The sequence below is a fragment of the Acomys minous genome (assembly GCF_964271855.1).
Source record: "Acomys minous genome assembly, chromosome: 12".
Classification (NCBI taxonomy): domain Eukaryota; kingdom Metazoa; phylum Chordata; class Mammalia; order Rodentia; family Muridae; genus Acomys; species Acomys minous.
Window position 1 is genome coordinate 22,428,830 of NC_140493.1, and position 18,448 is coordinate 22,447,277.

The 18,448-nt window shown below is 53.3% G+C and overlaps 1 protein-coding gene across 4 annotated transcripts; it reads left to right on the top strand.

The window, feature by feature from the left end:
• Nucleotides 1-575: 575 nt before the first annotated feature.
• CBX7 (chromobox 7) lies at nucleotides 576-16,903 on the top strand. Of its 4 annotated transcripts, XM_084750854.1 has the most exons (7): nucleotides 585-947; nucleotides 2,711-2,754; nucleotides 8,930-8,995; nucleotides 11,211-11,277; nucleotides 13,721-14,072; nucleotides 14,290-14,488; nucleotides 14,710-16,903. In XM_084750854.1, the coding sequence occupies exons 1-6, from the start codon at nucleotides 879-881 to the stop codon at nucleotides 14,445-14,447; spliced, it is 756 nt and encodes a 251-aa protein (XP_084606980.1). In that variant the 5' UTR covers nucleotides 585-878; the 3' UTR covers nucleotides 14,448-14,488; nucleotides 14,710-16,903. The 4 variants fall into 4 exon arrangements, with proteins under 4 accessions (XP_084606981.1, XP_084606980.1, XP_084606982.1 ...); XM_084750855.1 differs by having other exon boundaries at nucleotides 576-947; nucleotides 14,293-16,903; XM_084750856.1 differs by having other exon boundaries at nucleotides 591-947; nucleotides 13,898-14,072; nucleotides 14,290-16,903.
• The last annotated feature ends 1,545 nt before the right edge of the window (nucleotides 16,904-18,448 follow it).

The window sequence follows — 18,448 nt, forward strand, 5'->3', positions numbered from 1 at the left end:
AGAGATCTGCCTGGCTCTGCCTCCTGAGTGCTCGGATTAAAGACATGAGCCACCCCCTCCAGCCTTAAGATTTTTTTTTAAGTAAATATTTTATTTGTATGAGTGGTTCCCTGCCTGCTTGTACGAGCGTGCAGGTGCTTGCTGCATAGATTTGAGGATGACATGGAATACCTTTGAACCATGGTTGCGGACCTTAATATAGGTGTCGGGAACCATCTCAGATCCTCTGAAAGAGCAGTAAGTGCTCTTCAATGCAGCGCCATCTCTCCAAACTTGGGTCAACTTATTTGAGACAGGGCTCAGGGTGGCCTTGAACTCCTGATCCTTTTGCCTCAGCTGCCCAAGTGCTGAGACTACAGGCTTGCGACTCTCGGCATCAGGACCTTCCGAGTCATTGGAGGTATATGGGGGACTGAGCACGTCCAGCTCAGAAAGCTGAATACCGAGATTGGGTGCACCGCAGACCGCTGCGCTCACACCCCAAGCTCCAATTAAGTCAGGAGCATCCGACCAGCTGCCGGCGCCCAATTTGGGCAGCAGGCGGGGTTAGGGAGAGGGGCGTGGCTCCAGAGCCGAGGGGGCGGGGTCCCGGGAGCGAGGGGCGGAGCTGACCCGCTGGGCGCTCTCAGAGGCCCGCCCCCGCGCGCGCGCCCGCACGCTCGCTGGCCCTGAGGAAAACGTTGCGCAGGTTCAAAAATGGAACGTCGGCGGCGTGAGGGAGCGCTAGGGGGTGTGCGCGCGTGCGTGTGCGCGCCCGGCCGAGCCTGACGGGGTCTCCGCCGGCCCGAGCATCGCGCGTACTAGCCGCGGCCCCGCTGCTCCACCCCCAGCCCGACCCGGCCCGGCCCAGCCCCGGGCCCACTCGCCTGCTGCCCCGCATGGAGCTGTCAGCCATAGGCGAGCAGGTGTTTGCGGTGGAGAGCATCCGGAAGAAGCGCGTGCGGAAGGTGAGGCTGCTCGGGGGCGGCTCCCGCGACGCGGCGAGGTCGCCTCCCGCTCCCCAGCACCGCCCCCTCCAGGCCGGGCAGAGCGGAAAGTGGTGTAGGGCGCACCTGGGGACCCTGCGGTGCCTGGCCAGGTGGTCTCTGCAGCCAGTTCCCCCACTTTCCCCGCCACCGTGCAGGGCCAGTAGAGTTAAAGTTGTTGCCCCGAGATGCTGGTGCATCCGAGTCCACCTGGATGGAGATGAGGATGGGACTGGAGATTCTGGGCTCCATTCCGCCTCGTCCCCTTTATAAGCTTAAGTGGAGACGGCAACTAGGTAGTGCGTTAGAGTCAAAGTGAGTCTCGAACTCGGCTCTCCGTGTTTTAAGTACCAGGTCCTTTGAAGTTGGCTGCAGAGCTTCGGGAAAGTCTCTCGTGGCCTCTCAAGTTTTCCTGTTGGACTTTGACCTTACCGGTCCCCGTCCCCGTCCCCGTCCCGTCCCCCCCCCCCCCAGGGCACACCTTTCTTCTCCTCCTCCCCCTATTCCTCCCTTCCCCCAACCTAGCAGCCGGGTGCCGCTCCGAAGCCTGGGCCGCTGTTGTTGGGGCATCCCCGAAGCTCCTCCCCCTCTCTGCCAAGGCCTTCCACACACATCCTGAGATTTAAGGAGGCGGTTCTGCCGCGCTCAGGACCGCACACCTTAGCCTGGAGTTTCCGGTCCAGACCTCAGGTCTCCGATCTTTGTGCACGTGCTCGCTGAAGGGCTCACCTCAGAGTAACTTGGATCTGGGTTATATGCATGAGAGAAAGTTGCCCTCCTGGATCTACAGAAGGTCCCATTCTCTTTTTCTCCCTGCAACTCCTTGCGAGGCTCCTGGCAGCCACCTTCTTTCACTTGACTGAAGTGTAGGCAGGGGAGTGCCTGCTGGAGGATGCTCAGAGGGGATTTGGTTAGTCCCAGGGTGGCTGGGCTGCCTAGTGGTTAGGGCTGCTTCCTTTCCCTGCCTTCCCCAGGGTACTAGACTGAATGAAGCAGGTGAAGCCATCATCTCCAACAGGGCACAGGGGTAGGTTAAAGAGGGAACACCACGTTTGTTCAACTCAGCGCTCTAAATCTTGAGCGCTGAGGCTGCAGTGTGTTCCAGGCACCACTCTGAGCCCAAGGCTCCCTTCTCTCAGAGCTGGCGCTCTGGCAGAGGATGCAGGTGCAGGATGAGTGAGGAAGTAAATACAAGATGCCTTTGGTGGACTAGGTGCTTTTCATAAAGAACTGTCCACTGCGTGGTGCTAGGGAGGGACGCATTGGCAAGGAGGGAGGAGGTTCTACAAATTAACCTCAAAGTCCTCATATGGAGATGTGTCACCCTTTCCCCTGAGACTAGTTCCTAACAAGTGGAAGGCCTGCCGTCTTTCCATGGGGTCCTGCCAGGCAGCCTCTCCCAGGGAGGGAAGACAAGGTCTCTCGTAGCCCCATGCTATGGGGCTTCAGCCACTGTGTACCGCTACGCATGCATGAGTTTCCCTCTATCTTGCCTTCCAGGGATGTTTGGGACCAGATACACTGCCATGCTGCGGCGGAGAGGGCTGTGGGATGGTCCTGTAGAGCTAGAGATTGGTGTGAAGGCGTGGGGGTGACGGAGGGGGGCCTTATTCTGGGTTGGCAGCCTGGCGGTTCACCAGTTGAGGATACTCCACTGTTGCAGAGGGTCCCGTAGCCTTTGTTGTCCTGCAGGTTGTAGAGTGTGTGTACCCACTGTTGTTTTTTTTTTTTTTTTCTTTTCACAGGGTAAAGTCGAATATCTGGTGAAGTGGAAAGGATGGCCCCCCAAGTAAGGTTCCTTTGTGTGTCCCCTGTCTGTCATCCTTTCCCCATGCTGGCAAGCCTTGCTAAATCGCCAGCTTTCCTAGGCCTCAGTTTCCCCTCTGCTTCTGCCCTCCTTCTTCTGGCCATGGGAGTGACAGCCCAGCATCTTGGCTCCCCGCAATGGCCAGGTGTTAGGTGAGAGTGCAGCCTTGGGCAGTGGATCCCAGTCCTCAGTGCAGTCAGCGTGGGGGGGGGGGGTGAGCCTGGGCCATCTAGCATTTGGATGGTATTTTCTTGTTTACAGAGTAAGTTGCCCGGCATTCTTTTGTAATGATTTATTTACTTTTATTTTATGTGCATTAGTGTGAAGGTATCAGATGCTTTGGAATTGGAGTTACAGACAGGTGTGAGCTGCCATGTGGGTGCTGGGAATTGAATCTGGGTCCTTTGGAAAAGCAGACAGTACTCTTAACCACTGAGCCATCTCTCCAGTCCCCACCAGTATGCTGTGACTCTGAGCTTTTTGGGTGAAGAAACAGAGACACTAAGCAACTTTCCTCAGGTCACACAGCAAGTGGAGGCAGAGCTGGGACTTGCACTAAAACCTGGCCCTCTTCAGGTCTCTCCTCTGTCTCCCACATGTAGAGAGCTACGTGTGACACCCAGCATAGCCTGTGGACCTCTGTTGAAGCTTCATCAGGAACTTTCTCACTAAACAATCACCTCCCAGCAGAGCTGGTGGGGATAGGAACAAGCAAGCTAAATGCAGGACCTCTCTATTGGTTTGTGAAAGCTCTGCTCAGCCTTCTAGAGACTAGCTCCTGGAAAAACCCCTCTGCTTTCCTGATGGCTCTGACAGCTCCAGAACTACTCCTCCTCCTCCTCCTCCTCCTCCTCCTCCTCCTCTTCTTTGTGTGTGTTTTGGGGGGTGATGAATGGAGGTAGATGGCTGACCTGTGATTGTGATTGGTCCTGGGGTATCATGGCGGGATGGTTGGAAGAGGGGAAGACAGCCCCCAAGTGCCTTAGCCTCCCCCTGGTGAAGTGGGCTCAGTGGCCCAGGGCTTCACGTCTCTCACAGGCTGCTCAGCCTGGCAAGGGGAAGGCTGGGCGTTCGTTCAGGGTGGACCACAGGCATCCTGTCACCAGCATGGAGGGAATACATTTGTCTCCTCTTCCCTCTACCTCATCTTCCATTCCCTCATGCCCCTCAACTGGGCACTAGTGGTCATCTGACCTGGCTAGAGTGGCAAAGACAGTAAGGGAAAAAGGAGGACAGCCAGTGGCCCAAACAGGGCTCAGCTTTGCTGTCCGCATGCGTCTGCAGCTGACCACATTGACAGTTTCCCTGAGGAGAAGGGGAGCTAGTGCCTTGATAGCCCTCCTGTGTCTGCGCAAAGCCATTTGACTAGATCACCTGAAAGTGATTCCTTCTGTCCGCTTGGCACCTGTGGGCCCTTGGGCAAATCCTCCACCTCTATTTGCCTCATAGAACTAATTGTTCTGGGAATGGGCTGGTGTAGTACAAGGAGGGCCTTCAGGCCATGTTTTTCTGGGTGGAAGGAAAGATTCCTTTCTAGATAGGAGCTTACGGTTTCCTTAGAATAATACTGTCTTTTCAAATGGAGAAACTGAGGCTCAGAGTGAAGAGGTGATTACAGGAACATAACTGCCGACCCCCACAGCACAATACCCATTTCATATGGTGCCTGCCACCTGTGGGAGGCGGGTCCAGCTGCCTGGCAACCCCCACCTCCCTTGGAGAGGAGGCCAAGGCCTCTTTGAGCAGCTGGGCTTCAGGGAACTGACTTGTAGCAGAGGCAGAGAAAGTGTGGGGGGTGGGTGTTGTTTGGCCTGGGAGTCTGGGACCAGGGGCAGGAAGGTACCTTTAAGGCCTGGCCAATTCAGAGCCATTTTTTTTCCTGCCCAATTTTTTTTTCCCCAGCAAAAAGCAAACAACAGCTTCCAGTGAATGTGGGAGGGGAGGGGAGCTGTTAATCTTCTGGGGGCATCAGGCAGAGAGGTGTCACTACAGGTGCTGTTTGCCTCAGAGACCCTCAGGTACTCCATTTTTGCCTCCCCGTGCCCAGTACCCTGCTGCTACCCCGCCTTGGATACCTTCGTTCTTTTCTTGCATGCATGTTTTCAGAAAAACTGCTCCTTGGAGCTTCAGCAGTGATGTCAGTTACCAAGCTGCCAGGTGTCACTACTTTACAGATAGGTTACCCGTGGGATACAGGGCCAGTATCACCAAAGAAGCCCTAGTGTCTCCATGTTGGCTGTTCCGGTGCCAGACCATCATGCCTCCTTATGAACTTTGGCTGTGATTGACAAGCTATGGCTTAGGGCAAACCTCTTAACTTCTCGCTGTGCCTCTGTTTCCTAACGTGTAAATGAAGCCCGCTAGGAGTCACTAATGCATCCTGGCAATCCAGGTACAGAGCAGGGCGCCTCCTCTCTAGGCCCAGAAGCCAGGTTTAGTCCTGGCAGCCATGCCTGCAACTCTAGGCTTCCCGAAGCTGGCTTAATGAACGCTTCTTGGATTTTATTTTGTACCACACAAAAGTGTGTGAGTCATATGGCATAATACATCGAATCTTTTCCATAACTCAAAGCTACGGGATTACAGGGAGATCTGCTTTTAGAACGAGGCTCAGCGGTTGGGGCGGTTGAAACTGGAGTCATGGAGGTGCCTCTGGCCTTACTCCGCGTGGCTCCAGCTCGCCCTGTTTCTGCATGCATCCCAGCAGTCCCCTCCCCCCAACTCAGGAACGGCAGGCTGGGGCCTAGCGACCTGCCTTGCTAGGGTGCCGCAACCCAACCCAATAGCCTGACCCGAGCTCGCAGGGTACTGCGGAGCAAGACCCGGTGTGCTGGAGGAGCTTGTTTACTGGGCTGTGGGGCAGAGGCGGGGCGACAGTCCCGTGGCCATGTTTATCTCCAGCAGGCTGGCGTGCCCCGCCCAGATAGATTTTCGGAGCACTCTCACCGTGTGCTGGTGTGCGCAAGCGCACTGCATCAGTGTGCCTCAGAAACCTGCAGCAGCATTTCGCATCCAGTGTTTGGGGTCTGGGCCCCTCTTCGAGACCCTACTGCTTCACTTTGCCTCAGGGGCTGGCGGTCCTCCCACCTCCTTCTCTCCTGCGGCCCCCTTTCTCTGCCTTGGGACGAGGTTCGAGGACCCTGGCCCTCCTTTTCTGTAGTTTTACAGTTTGTAGGACTTAAAGGACCTAAATCTAGGCAGTGATCCTACCCCCCGCAAAGGTGCTTCAGCCCGTGGGGAGCCCCAGAGGTGACCTTGAGCAAGTTACCTAACCTCTGTGCCTGTCTGTAGTTTTTCATCTGTAAATTGAAGTGACTATTTAGGACCTGCCTTGGTGAAAAGCTTCGGGGGTGGGGGGGTTCCTCGGGGTAGCCCGGTGCACTTGCTGTGACAGACAGTGGGAGCAGTTGTTTTTAGATGGGTGAATTTAGGTGCAGAGAAGGGTTGGGACTTGCCAGGAACACATAGTAGGCTGCAACAGTAAAAAAATGGGTCTGGGGCTGGAGAGCTGGCTCAGTGGATAAGAGCACTGACTACTCTTCCAGAGCTCCTGAGTTTAACTCCCAGCAGCCACATGGTGGCTCACAACCATCTATAATGCAAACTAGTGTGCACTGTATATATAATAAATATATCTTTTTTAAAAAATGGGCCTGGGAGGCTGGAGAGATGGCTCAGAGGTTAAGAGCACCAACTGCTCTTCCAAAGGTCATGAGTTCAATTCCCAGCAACCACATGGTGGCTCACAACCATCTATAATGAGATCTGGTGTCCTCTTCTGGCTTGCAGGCAGGATATTGTATACATAATAAAGAAATCTTAAAAATAAAAAAATTAAAAAATGGGCCTGAAGGTGGGTGGGCAGGGCAAGTGAGCAGACAGGCTCTCCCTTGATGGGGCAGAAGACATGTCCTGGTGGTGGTCAGCCTGGTAGCTTTCCTAGAACAGGGAAGTTTTCCTGGGGCAGGTTTATGCTGGGGCTCTGAGAGGCACTGGTCCCTGGGTTGTGCCAATTGCACTGGTCCTGTTCAGGGAGGGCCAGTCAGGAAGGGAAGCCGCAAGAATCCGGCTCTTAAGGATAGCCAGGGGATGGCTGCTAGGCAGGGAGAAGAGCTTGCCTGCTGGGCTGCTGATGCTCACAGCTGAAACACTGGAGGCAGCCCAAGATCCCAGTGTCAGCTGAGTAGTAGCAAGGAGGAAGAAAGGAAGAGGGTGGTGTCTGGGCGGCTTGCCCTTCTCACTGGTCCAGGGTTCCCAGAGACTTAAGAGACACTTTTAGCTCTTAGGGTGTCTCTCTGCTTCCCTTCTCCTTGCTGAATAGCCCTCCCACCCAGTTGTCTGCTTTCTCCAGGAGGACCTTGGCCTGATTCACAGAACATGGCCTTGTTTTGGTTTAAAAAAAAAAAATTAGCACTGCACAGGTGGATCTCTTGAGTTGGAGGCCAGCCTAGTCTACAGAGTGAATTCCAGGATGGCCAGGGCCACACAGAAACCCTGTCTTGAAAAAAAACAAGTGTGTGTGTGTGTGTGTGTGTGTGTGTGTGTGTGTGTGTGTCCTTTATTATCAGATACATTTTATTTTTTGATATTTTCATGTGTATATAATGTATTTTTAAAAATTCACTTATTTTTATCTACATTTGGTGTTTGGCATACATATATGTCTGTGAGAGAGTCCAATCCGCTGGAACTTGAGTTACGGACCAGACAGTTGTGCGCTGTCATGTGGGTGCTGGGAATTGAACCAGGGTCCTCTGGAAGAGAAGTTGGTGCTTTTAACCATTGAGCCATCTCTCCAGCCCAGTACAATGTATTTTTAAAAGATTTACTTTTTACAGTTTTTTTTTTAATCCATGTGAATGTTTTTGCTTTCATATATATGTGTACCACCTGAGTGCCTTGACTGTCCTAGATTTGCTTTTGTAGACCAGGCTGGCTTTGAACTCACAGCAATCCACCTGCCTCTGCCTCCCGAGTGCTGTATGCTGTATTTTTGTTCTTTTAAGATATGTGTTAGGGGAAAAACGAAAAGATACGTGTTAGCCAGGCAGTGGTGGCACATGCCTTTAATCCTAGTACTTATACTCGGGAGGCGGTGACAGGTGGATCTCTTGTTCAAGGTCAGCCTCATCTACAGAATTCCAGGACAGCCAGAGCTACACAGAGAAACCCTGTCTTGAAAAACCAAATAAGGGCTGGAGAGATAGCTTAGCAGTTAAGAGCATTGTCTGCTCTTCTAGAGGTCCTGATTTTAAGAGGTCCTGAGTTCAATTCCTAGTAACCATATGGTAGCTAACAACCATCTAATACCCTCTTCTGACATGCAGATGTATATGCATATATGTACACTGTATACATAATAAATAAATAAATCTTTAAAAAAAGAAAGAAAAACCATATACAAACATACAAATATAAGATACCGGGCTGGAGAGATGGCTCAGAGTTAAGAGCATTATCTGTTCTTCCAAAGGTCCTGAATTCTATTCTCCAATGCCCAGCAACAGCATGGTGGCTCATAACTATTTGTAATGAGATCTGGTGCCCCTCTTCTGGTGTGCAGGCACAATGTAGGCAGAATACTGTACAAAAAATAAATAAAAATTTAACAAAAACAGCAACAAAATATATATAAGATACCTATCATCACCAGATGTTTACCAGACATCTGTTGTGGGCCTAACTCAGAGAAGGGGCTGCCCTTGCTTGACGGGAGAGATGCTGGTGGGACTATGGCTGGCGCTGGGACTGAGCAACATAAAACACCAGTAGGAAAGCCCTTTCTTCCTGCCAGTCACTGCTGTGTGAACAGCCCTGAGACCTTTAGTCAGTACCTCACAGAGAGGGACACAGAAGCACAGAGTGCTGAGCACATAGCTTAAGGTTGCATAGTCAGTTAGGGACAGAACTAGGACTCGAACCCAGACAGGCTAGCTCCAGAACCTTTGCTGTGCTGTGGGATGAGGAACATCAGCATCCTTAGGCCTCAGGGAGATGTTGGACCTAATCGAGTCTGTAGTAGGAGTCTTTGATTACAGTGTGGCATGAGTGAGGGGGGTTGTGATGTCATGCAACTCCCAGAAGCCCAGCGTACAGCTGCAGCCTCTGTGACACTGGTGGTGGCAGGGCAGTTCTGACCTTTTGTTGTTCTCCCCAGGTACAGCACATGGGAGCCAGAGGAGCACATCCTGGACCCTCGCCTTGTCATGGCCTACGAGGAGAAGTAAGGGCCCTGTCTGTCCTGGGCCTGGCCTGAGGCCAGCTCCAAGACATCTCAGGAAGTCCGCCATTGGCTTGGCCCTGGGCAGGGGTCTTCAGGGCAGGGTGGGTTGGGGTGTGTGTGTGTGGCAGGGGAGGGTGGTGGCACCTAGGACCTGTTCCTAGGACTGCTGGTGTCTCCCTATCTGACAGATGTGTCCCCTGTAGGAACAGCAGCATCTGATGAGGTCAGGCAAGGCCTCTGGCCTCCTCTCAGCACCCTGCTGACAATCATGACCCAACCAGGACCACGAAGTGTGCCACAACATGTTGTCATTTTAAAGTGACATCTATTTATGTGTCTGTGTGGCACAAGTGCCACTGTGCATGTGTGGGAGCTAAAGGACAGCTCATAGTGGTTCTTTTCCTCGGCCACGTGGGTCTCAGGGATAGAACTCAGGCTGCCAGACTTAGCAGTGAGCCCCTTTACTAGCTGAGAGATCCCAACAGTGTCTCCACCCCACCCCCACCCCCAGTGCCTGTTTTTAGACAGTCTCCTTTAGCCTTGTAGCCCTAGCCCACTCAGGGCTGACTGATCCACAGGATCTGGAACAGCGATATTATGACCCAGGTAGCTCCTCATTGCTATACTGTTGTTCTCCCCAGAGGCTCTGGAAGCGCATTCAAAGCATGTGTCGTCTTTGTTCCTTTTGTTGTTGTTGTTCTAGAACTCACTCTGTAGGCCAGGTTAGCCTTGAACTCACAAAGATCCCCCTGCCTCTGCCTTCTGAGTGCTAGGATTAAAGGCAAGCGCCACCACGTATGGTGACTGTTGTTCTTTTTAATAATAATTTTATTTTATCTGTGTGTATGAATGCTTGAGTGCATTCATGTATGTGCACCCTGAGCATGCAGTACCTCTGGAGACCAGAAAAGGGCACCAGAGCCCCTGGAACTGGAGTTACAGACAGTCTGTGAGCTGCCTTGTGGGTGCTGGGAATTGAACTGGAGTCTTCTGCAAGAGCATCCAGTGCTCTTAGCCACTGAGCCGTCTCTCCGTCCATCATTGTGATGGTAGTCCTGTCCCACAGTTTCTTTCTGCTACCCAAGTTCTTGGTGAGACCTTGGTCTAAAGCTGTGGTTCTCAACCTGGGGAATCAAACAACTTTCACAGGAGTCATCTAAGACCATCAGAAAACAGATATTTGCATTATGATTCATAACAGTAGCAAAATTACAGTTATGAAGTAGCAACGAAAACAATGTTATAGTTGAGGGTCACAACAGAGTGAGGAGTATTAAAGAGTGGCAGCATTGGGAAGGTTGAGAACCGCTGGTGTAAAGGGTTAAGTCACTGAGGGGACTCTAAGGCAGAGTCTCACTATGTCGTCCGGCTGGCCTTACACATGTGGCAACCCTCTTGCCTCTGCCTCCCGAGTGTTGGAATTATAGACGGTTTTAGATTGTGACAAAGAAAGCAGTGGGAGGTGTCGAGGCCAGGTGCCCACTCCTCGTACTGGGAGGTCACTGCCGGGCAAGGATGTGGTGGCTCCGGCCAAGAAGACTACTTTAAGACATTTGTAGAGGATTGGAGGGGATAGTCACCCAGCCCTCATGGAAAATGAGCGAGCTCCCAGCCCCACCCTCTTCCTGTTGCCTGTGAGGTCTTGGGGATGGGGCTGCAGGAAGCATGAGTGGAGAGTCCGTGAGAGTCCCTAGTGTCCTCGTGTCTGCCACTGCCTTGTGGAATCTTGAGTTGTGTCATGGAGGTTGAGGGTGGCTTTGTGAGGAGGGTAAAACCCAGTTAGATGAGGTGGGTTCCCTTCTCTGCAGATTCCAATAGGTCTCAAATAGGTGGCTGGGCCAAACTCCCCTTGCCAAGGAACTTGCTATACTTATTAGTGCCCCAGGACCCTCAGGGCAGACTAGGTTGCCAGGTTCCCATACTGCTAGCTGAGAGTAGAGGGGAGAGCTTCATTCTTCCTGGTCCCTAAGTGGCATGGATAGTGGAGCCCCGTGGAGCTGGCCCTAGAGTGTAGCAGGCACCTGCATGTTATCAGAGTAAAGTTGAATGTCAGCCCCTATGTTACAGCTCCACAGAGCAATGAGGAGGAGTATGGGGTGGCCTGTGATGTCCACAACCCAAGCACGTAATGGAGGCGGGGTGAGGCAGACACCTTGCTTCCCCCCCAGTGTCACCAGTGTCTCTTTTTCTTCTGCCATCTTCCTCGCATTCATAGGGAGGAGAGAGACCGAGCGTCAGGGTATAGGAAGAGAGGTCCGAAACCCAAGCGGCTTCTGCTGCAGGTAACCACTGCTCCTGAGCTCCCTCCCCTGCCTTGTCCTGCCTGGCCCTGCCTTGTCCCCACCTGCATGTGCACTAGCCCTCGAGCCCAGGGTACTGTGGAGTGATACACTCAGTGTGTACATGTCCATGTCCATAGAAGGGATTGGGTAAAGGCGACGTGTGGAGCTGGAGCCAGGGACGTCAGCCTGGGTAGGGGACTCTGGTGGGCCTGAGGGTAGACGTATCCCAGTCTTTGAGAACATTGCAAATAAGCCTTTTTGGTGCTCCAAATCTCCAAACTCAAAATATCTGAGGATCTTAGCATTGAGGAAACATGGCAGGGAGGATTACAAAATCCAAGAACCGGAGACCCTGGGCACCCTGAACATGACCTTGGGACAGCAGACTTCTCGAACCGTGTTCTCTTTGGATGGAAAGATGCCATGGAGCTTGTGGTTTCCTGCCTTGCAAAGGGTTCTGCTCATCCTCAGGATGCCTTTAAGTCCTGAGAAGCAAAGAAGCCAAAAGAGTCCTGCGATTCTGGGCAGGTCTGAGTGTGGGTGGGTGAAAGTATGCGCTGTTGATCTCATACGGCTTACCTGGGCGTTTGATTGTCTTCAGTTCGTGTGTGTCTAACTGCTCCTGCTGTTGGATTATCTCGGTTCTCGTTAGTGGACAGGAGGCGGGGATGGCCCGTGGGGTTTGTCATAAACTGGCCGTAGGAGCTAGACACAAACCTAGCACACCTCACAAGTGGGCACATTCCATCTGTATGTCAAAGCACGGTAAACGTATCAGCCATCTACTGCTGTCTCACGCCACCCCACAGCAATTTGAAAGTGGGAACTCTTACTGCATTACATGGTCTCTACTGGTCCAGAAGGTGGCGGTGCCTCAGCTGGTTGCGGAGTGATCTTAGTCTCAGATCCAGTCACGGTGTTCAGGGCCGGAGTGGGAAGCTGGGTTGTCCAGTTGGTCCTCATGTGCAGTGAAATTGGAGGTTGGCAGATGCTGCCGTACGGGTGTCCTCACGATGTGTCCATGAGTTTCTGAACCAAGTGGGTGATCAAAGAGCAAGGAAGAAGCCACGGTGGCTTTATGGCCGTGCCTGAAGCCACACTCTGCAAGTATAGTCCAGAAGGCGGTGTTGCTGGGACACAGCCTACTCTTCTGTTCCAGGGCTTGGTCTTTGCGTGGGGTCACACAGCAGGTAGAACCCAGCTCTGATCTGGAGCTGGCAGGGTGGGGTCACAAAGGACCAAAAAGAGCTTCCCATTGAGATGGCTCTTGAAAGCCGTAAGTCCCCTGAGGGCTGGGGTCAGGGAGAAAGCCTTGAGGTCCCCTGCGTCAGCTTTCTCTTCCTGCCAATGACCTATACTTGCATGCCTGACCATCAGCGGGCAGCACAGGGAGTGGCACTGGCATGTATCATCACTGGCCCACCTTGACAGTTTGTGTCTTAGGAACTCTTGGCCTCTGGTGGCATGTGGCAGAAAATGCTGTCCTTGAGTAATGTGGGATCTTCCTTGGTCTTCACACTAGGGATTTTTCTTTTTTTCTTTTTGTTTGTTTGTTTGTTTGTTTGGTTGGTTTTTCGAGACAGGGTCTCTCTGTGTAGCCTTGGCTGTCCTGGACTCGCTTTGTAGACCAGGCTGGCCTTGAACTCAGAGATCTGCCTGCCTCTGCCTCCCGAGTGCTGGGATTAAAGGCGTGCGCCACCACCGCCCGGCTTTCTTTTTTTCTTTTTGGAGCTGTGCAAATTATACCCAAAGTTGGGAAGACAGACTCCCCATTCTAGAGCCCCAGCCCTTAGGTGTGTGAGTGTGCCATCCTGTGCCTTTCTGTTCTGCCTCACCAAGGCTGAGGTGACAGCAGAGACCTATCCCCCAGAAAAGGCGGGGGGCAGTTCCCAGAGCCCAGGAAAAGTCTTGTCTGCAGGTGGTGGATGGGGTGTTGTGTTCCTCCAAGCTGGACAGCCCCAGACTCCAGCAGCAGCTTCTTCCTTTGCTACTGCTACCTCCCTTAAGAGCTACTGTTTCCACTTTCAACCCTCCTTGGGAGGCAAAGTTACCTCTCCTAAAAGGCACAAAATTGCTATAATGTGTCTACTTCAGAAATTTAGTTTTGTTTTTAACTTAGGTATCGAACTCAGGACCCTGTGTATGCTAGGCAAGCACTGTGCCACTGTTGAGTTGATTTTCAATGTGTATGCTTGTGTGCTTGCTGCTCTGCTGTGGATCAAAAGAGTAAGCTCCTGCAGCCCTGACCCCTCAGCCCTGGGAGACAAGGCCCACCGTGTGTGGCCAAGAGGGGTGAGGCAGGTGTGGGCCCTGGCCCATGGACTGGGGAGGTGCAGGTGAAGTAGGTGAGGCTGGGGGCGGGGGTACACTGGGGGAATTACAGTGCGAGCAAAGGTGCTGTGGGGGGGGGGCTGACCCGCCGCGCCCTGGCTTGCCCCTGCAGCGGCTGTACAGCATGGACCTGCGGAGCTCCCACAAAGCCAAGGGCAAAGAGAAGCTCTGCTTCTCTCTGATGCGCCCACTCGGCAGCGGGAGCCCCAAGGGGGTGGTCGAGGCGGGGGCAGCTGAGTTGGTGGACAAGGGCCCCTTGGTGCCCACCCTGCCCTTCCCACTCCGCAAGCCACACAAAGCCCACAAGTACCTGCGGCTCTCACGCAAGAAGTTCCCGCCACGCGGGCCCCACCTGGAGAGTCACAGCCATCGACGGGAGCTCTCCCTGCAGGAGCAACCAGCCCCAGATGTCGTGCAGGCCGCCGGCGACTGGGAGCCTGTGGAGCAGCCCCCTGAGGAGGAGGGTAAGATGGTCATCCTGAGGCCTCAAAGCCTGAAAGGTCGCATACCCTGCCCATCTGCTCTAGAACAGTCCTGTCCCCTGGGCAGGTGCGTGTGCACCCTCCTAAGCATCCAGCTTCAGGTGTATGGGGGATGGGTCATGTGCTGCCGTTCACTACTCCTGACTGCCCACTTAGTGCCAACCTCAGCTTCATCTTTGTCTTTGTTCCATGGCTGTAGCAGAAGCAGACCTGGCCAGTGGGCCCCCTCCCTGGACACCCATGCTCCCCTCAAGTGAAGTTACCGTGACTGACATCACCGCCAACTCCGTCACCGTCACCTTCCGCGAGGCTCAGGCTGCTGAGGGCTTCTTCCGAGACCGCAGTGGGAAGCTGTGAACAGCGGCTTCCCCTCTTAAACTATGTTCCTTGGGGTTTGGGTGAGGAATTCCAGACAGGAGGGGCTGGGAGCAGGGTAAATATTTTATTTTTTAAGAAGCAAAAGCATGGGAAGATCCCACACCCCTGCCCTTGCTCCCTGAGGGTTGTTTGCAAAGAGGCCTCTGGGACAGGGTGGTAAGGCCAGTGTTGTTTGGGTCTCGGCACCAGGGCAGAGGGGGCGGGCTACCCTGCCCAGTACGCCTCTGTCATTATCTTTCAGAGGCTGATCCTAGGAGTCGGAGGAGCCCAGGAGGTCCACACCTTGCCTCAAGCAGTGACCCCAGCTTTCTGGTGGTGTTCCCTCCCTGTTCCCTGACTTGGGGCTTTACTATGATCTTCCTACTCCAGCTTTGTCGTGGGACATGAAGGCTGGCTTTGGCCACCAGGGACAGGATCAGGACACAGGGGATGGCCCGGACCAGGGAAAAGGCTACCCACCAAGCCTCTTCTGAGTGTTGTCTCCCCATCACTGACCTGTGTAGAGATGGCTGTGAACACGTCCAGCCACCCCAGTGTACACATGCTGCCTGTGTGTGTGTTCACACCTGCCCCGTGTCTATAGACCTGTCCACATGGACCTTGCACGCCCTTAGTAACTGACTAGGTGAACATGGCGTGACTCACAGCACAGATGAACTTGCCACGGCACCCTCACTCCACCTTGCATGGATGTCATGTGACAGGATTGGTCTCTGTGGGCTTGCAGCCATCAGCAAACAGCTGGGGCCTGGCCTGGGCCTGGTGGCATCTGGTCTCCAAGGCACAGAAAGGACCAGGCATCAGGTGTGCAAGGTGCAGATGCTTCCACGCAGGCTCACAGACACTTGGCTCTTCCTTCCTCCCACAGGAGTTCACGTTCTTTCTGACTCAGGTGACTTTCCAGCCCCTACCTCCCCTTCTCTGCCTTCTCCTGCAGCTCAGCCGATCTGGGCACCCATGGGTGCCGGCAGTCAGGGAGGGAGTGTCCCACCACTTTCTCAGGGCAGTCCTTGTGTTTTGTGTTCCCTCCCCACCCAACCCGCATGGCACAGCTGAAGATGACACCTCATACCTTGTGGGGACTGAACTGACATGTGGGGAGTCAGGTTGTACACAAATGTGGTCCTGGTGAGGGGAGCAGTTTGCTAGTTTGCACAGGTGCCCTGTAGACTGACACCTCCCTTGTTGAGGATGCGTTGCTCTCTCACCCCCTGCCACCATAGGAACCTGTGTGGCTGGGTCCCAGTAGAGTGCGTGAACAAGGGTAGCGTGACTCACTCCTGGACTCTCCCATTCCCAAACCAAAGAGCCTGTACCCTGTGTCTGTCTGGGGTTCTGTCCCCAAGCTTCTCAAGTTCCTGGTCTCCGTCTCCTCCTTAATTCTCAGTTGTCCAGGGTTAACTCAGTGCTTCCATTGGGGGCAGTCCCCTGTGGGTGACCTGCTTCACCTCCATCCTGGGACCTGTATCTAGAGAATGTCAGGGTGGGCCAGGGAGAGGAGAACAGGAGGAGCCTGGGAGTGGGGAGAGGTGTGGGTTCTTCTCAAGGGCCCCAGCTCCTGGAGAGGAAGTGAGGGTGGGTGGCCCACAATATTGGGGGACAGCATCCAGTGGACATCATGCTCCCCAGCCCTGTGGCATCTTAGATCACGAGGCTCCACGGGGGCTTTCCAGGCAGGCAGCGTCCTCTTCTGTCACATGACCCTTTATGACACCCAGCAGCTGGGGAGATTGTGGCCTCGGCTGGGTATCCCTCAGGGCAGCTCTGTGGCTCTGGACTGCTGGGAACTGGCCGCCTAAGGAGAATGGCTGTAGGCTTTGCGTGCTCCACAGGCCTCTAGCCAGAAGCTACCCAAGTGGACAGCACACACACTAACCCCCTACAAAGCCAGTACTCAGAGTGGTAGCCACCTGCCCATCTTTCTCCTGGCCCCACCCATTTGAATGTAGAGGTTGAGTGGTACTTTTCCCTCACTGTGGGTTGTTAGGGCGAAGATGTGCCTCAGCTTCTGCTGTGGACACCACAGTGCCACAGTTGAGCCCGTTTGGGCTGTGTGATTATCATCTGGTAAGATGGTGATCTCACCGCCAAGCTCCTTCCACCTCCTGCCCACTGGGGAAGGAGCTCAGTGCCAGTGAGGTGGCATCGTTTTGCTTTATAAATGACGGGTGGACCAGACCTGGCCGCCAGGTCTCAGCACAAGATCGCTTCCTTTGCACAGAATGAGCTCCGAGCTTTGTTCAGACGACATGAATGTATTGGGAGGCACCGGGCACAGGCCTTCCCCTGGGGATTGTGTGCTGGGGAGAGTCAGCAGGTACAGAGCGCGGGTTTATTTTTGTACTGATATTGGGAAGAGACTGTATACCATCTATTTATTTAGATGTTTTATCTTGTAGACACAAAAATTATTAAAATTACATTAAGGTTTTAAATTTTTCTATTCATCTGGTTGTTTCTGTTGATGGTATCACAACTGTGTACCCCCACCATCGCCACCACAGCCTAAGGTGGGCCCCAACTCTCCCAACTGTAGTTCGTTGTCTGGGACAAGTCATTGATTCTTCTGAACCCTGCAGGCCACCAGTTATAATCAGCTGAGGATAGAAATGAAACTAGTGTCAGGGCAGTGTCATTAGTGCTGGGACTGCTTCTGTGGGCTTTGCCATCTGTAAACTCAGTTTTCTTAACCAATATGTTTTATTACAACTTGTTAACCAAGCATACATCACTTATAACCCAACTAACCAAAACAATAGGAAAAGAGTTGATTAAAGCACAATAACAAAACCGTAAGGGTATCAGTTCCGAGGAACAATTCTCCTGGCGAAATAAGCAGGTTTTCTTCTGCTGGAACCTGGAGTAACCAGAACCCAGAATCTTAGCAGGAGCCTGGGAGCCCCAAGCCTTCCCTCGGGTGGTTCTTTCTAGGAGCATCTCAAAGTGAAGCGATGATCAGCCAAAACTATCCCAAGTCTCCAAAAGCCCCGCCTCCAGTTCTGGCCTCATTTATATATCTCCTCCCAGAGTCTGTTCATGGGTTGTTTTCAGCTGGCAACAATCAAGCTCCCGCACGAGGTGGTTGGTCTCCTAATGGATTAACCTCACCTGTTCTCTCGCAAGACCGTTCACCATCCCACACTTGGGAAACAGGTTTATCTCTCCCTCTGCGTCTTCTCAGAGCATCTTGTTCTATAACCCTGGGTGTCAGCAGCTTGAGGCTAACTCACATTTAAACAGCTCCGCACACCTGACAACCCTGAGTCAGGCAGCCAATGTGTAAACTATGGACTGGTGAGCCCATGAGCACACACTTGCTCAAGTTTCCTCACTGGCCTGCAGGGTGGAGCTGGGCAGGAACCCAGAGGCTAGTGTTGACCATAATAGAAGCAATTGCTGTAGGAGAGACCCTGATCCTGGGGATGGAAGCTGGCAGCATTGGTGCCCTCAGCTCTGATCGAGTGTGAAGGTGGGACATGTGTGTGCATACACACCAAGAGCATACCTGAGTCTCCACTGGGTAATCGGTTGGACCACATCTGCAAGGAGATGGGGAAAAGAAGCAGGTTTGGAAGTGTCCTGAGTTGTTGATCTCAAAGCTGAGTCCAGGATATTCTGTGAGAGAGGAGTGTTTTGGAGGTGACACTGGGGTCATTTATGGACAACTGGGGTCAGTGTGCATGTGCCTGAGATAGACACAGCATGGTCCAGTCCCAAGAGTGGCTTGGGAGGGGAGCCTCTCCAAGTGGCCCCGCGTATGCTGTTGTCCACCTCCCTAACCACCCACCTGTTGTATTGAGTCTGGGCCAGTCACTTGACACCCGCAAACCTTTCATATAGCCACCCACAACCAAGATGAGAGGAACTGTCAAGAGGGCCACTGGAGGCGTGGTTTCCACTGCTCTGCCAAGCTCAACCCCACAGGAAGCCCACACTCTCAGGACTCTGCAAAGAGGTGGCCTGTGACAATCCAGCCAAAG

Bases quoted from the DNA above. Each gene is read 5' to 3' on its own strand.
- CBX7 (XM_084750854.1), top strand. From the start codon at position 879: ATGGAGCTGTCAGCCATAGGCGAGCAGGTGTTTGCGGTGGAGAGCATC. The intron at 948-2,710 runs GTGAGGCTGCTC...TTCTTTTCACAG, and splicing joins GGAAGAAGCGCGTGCGGAAG to GGTAAAGTCGAATATCTGGT. The intron at 11,278-13,720 runs GTAACCACTGCT...TTGCCCCTGCAG, and splicing joins CCAAGCGGCTTCTGCTGCAG to CGGCTGTACAGCATGGACCT.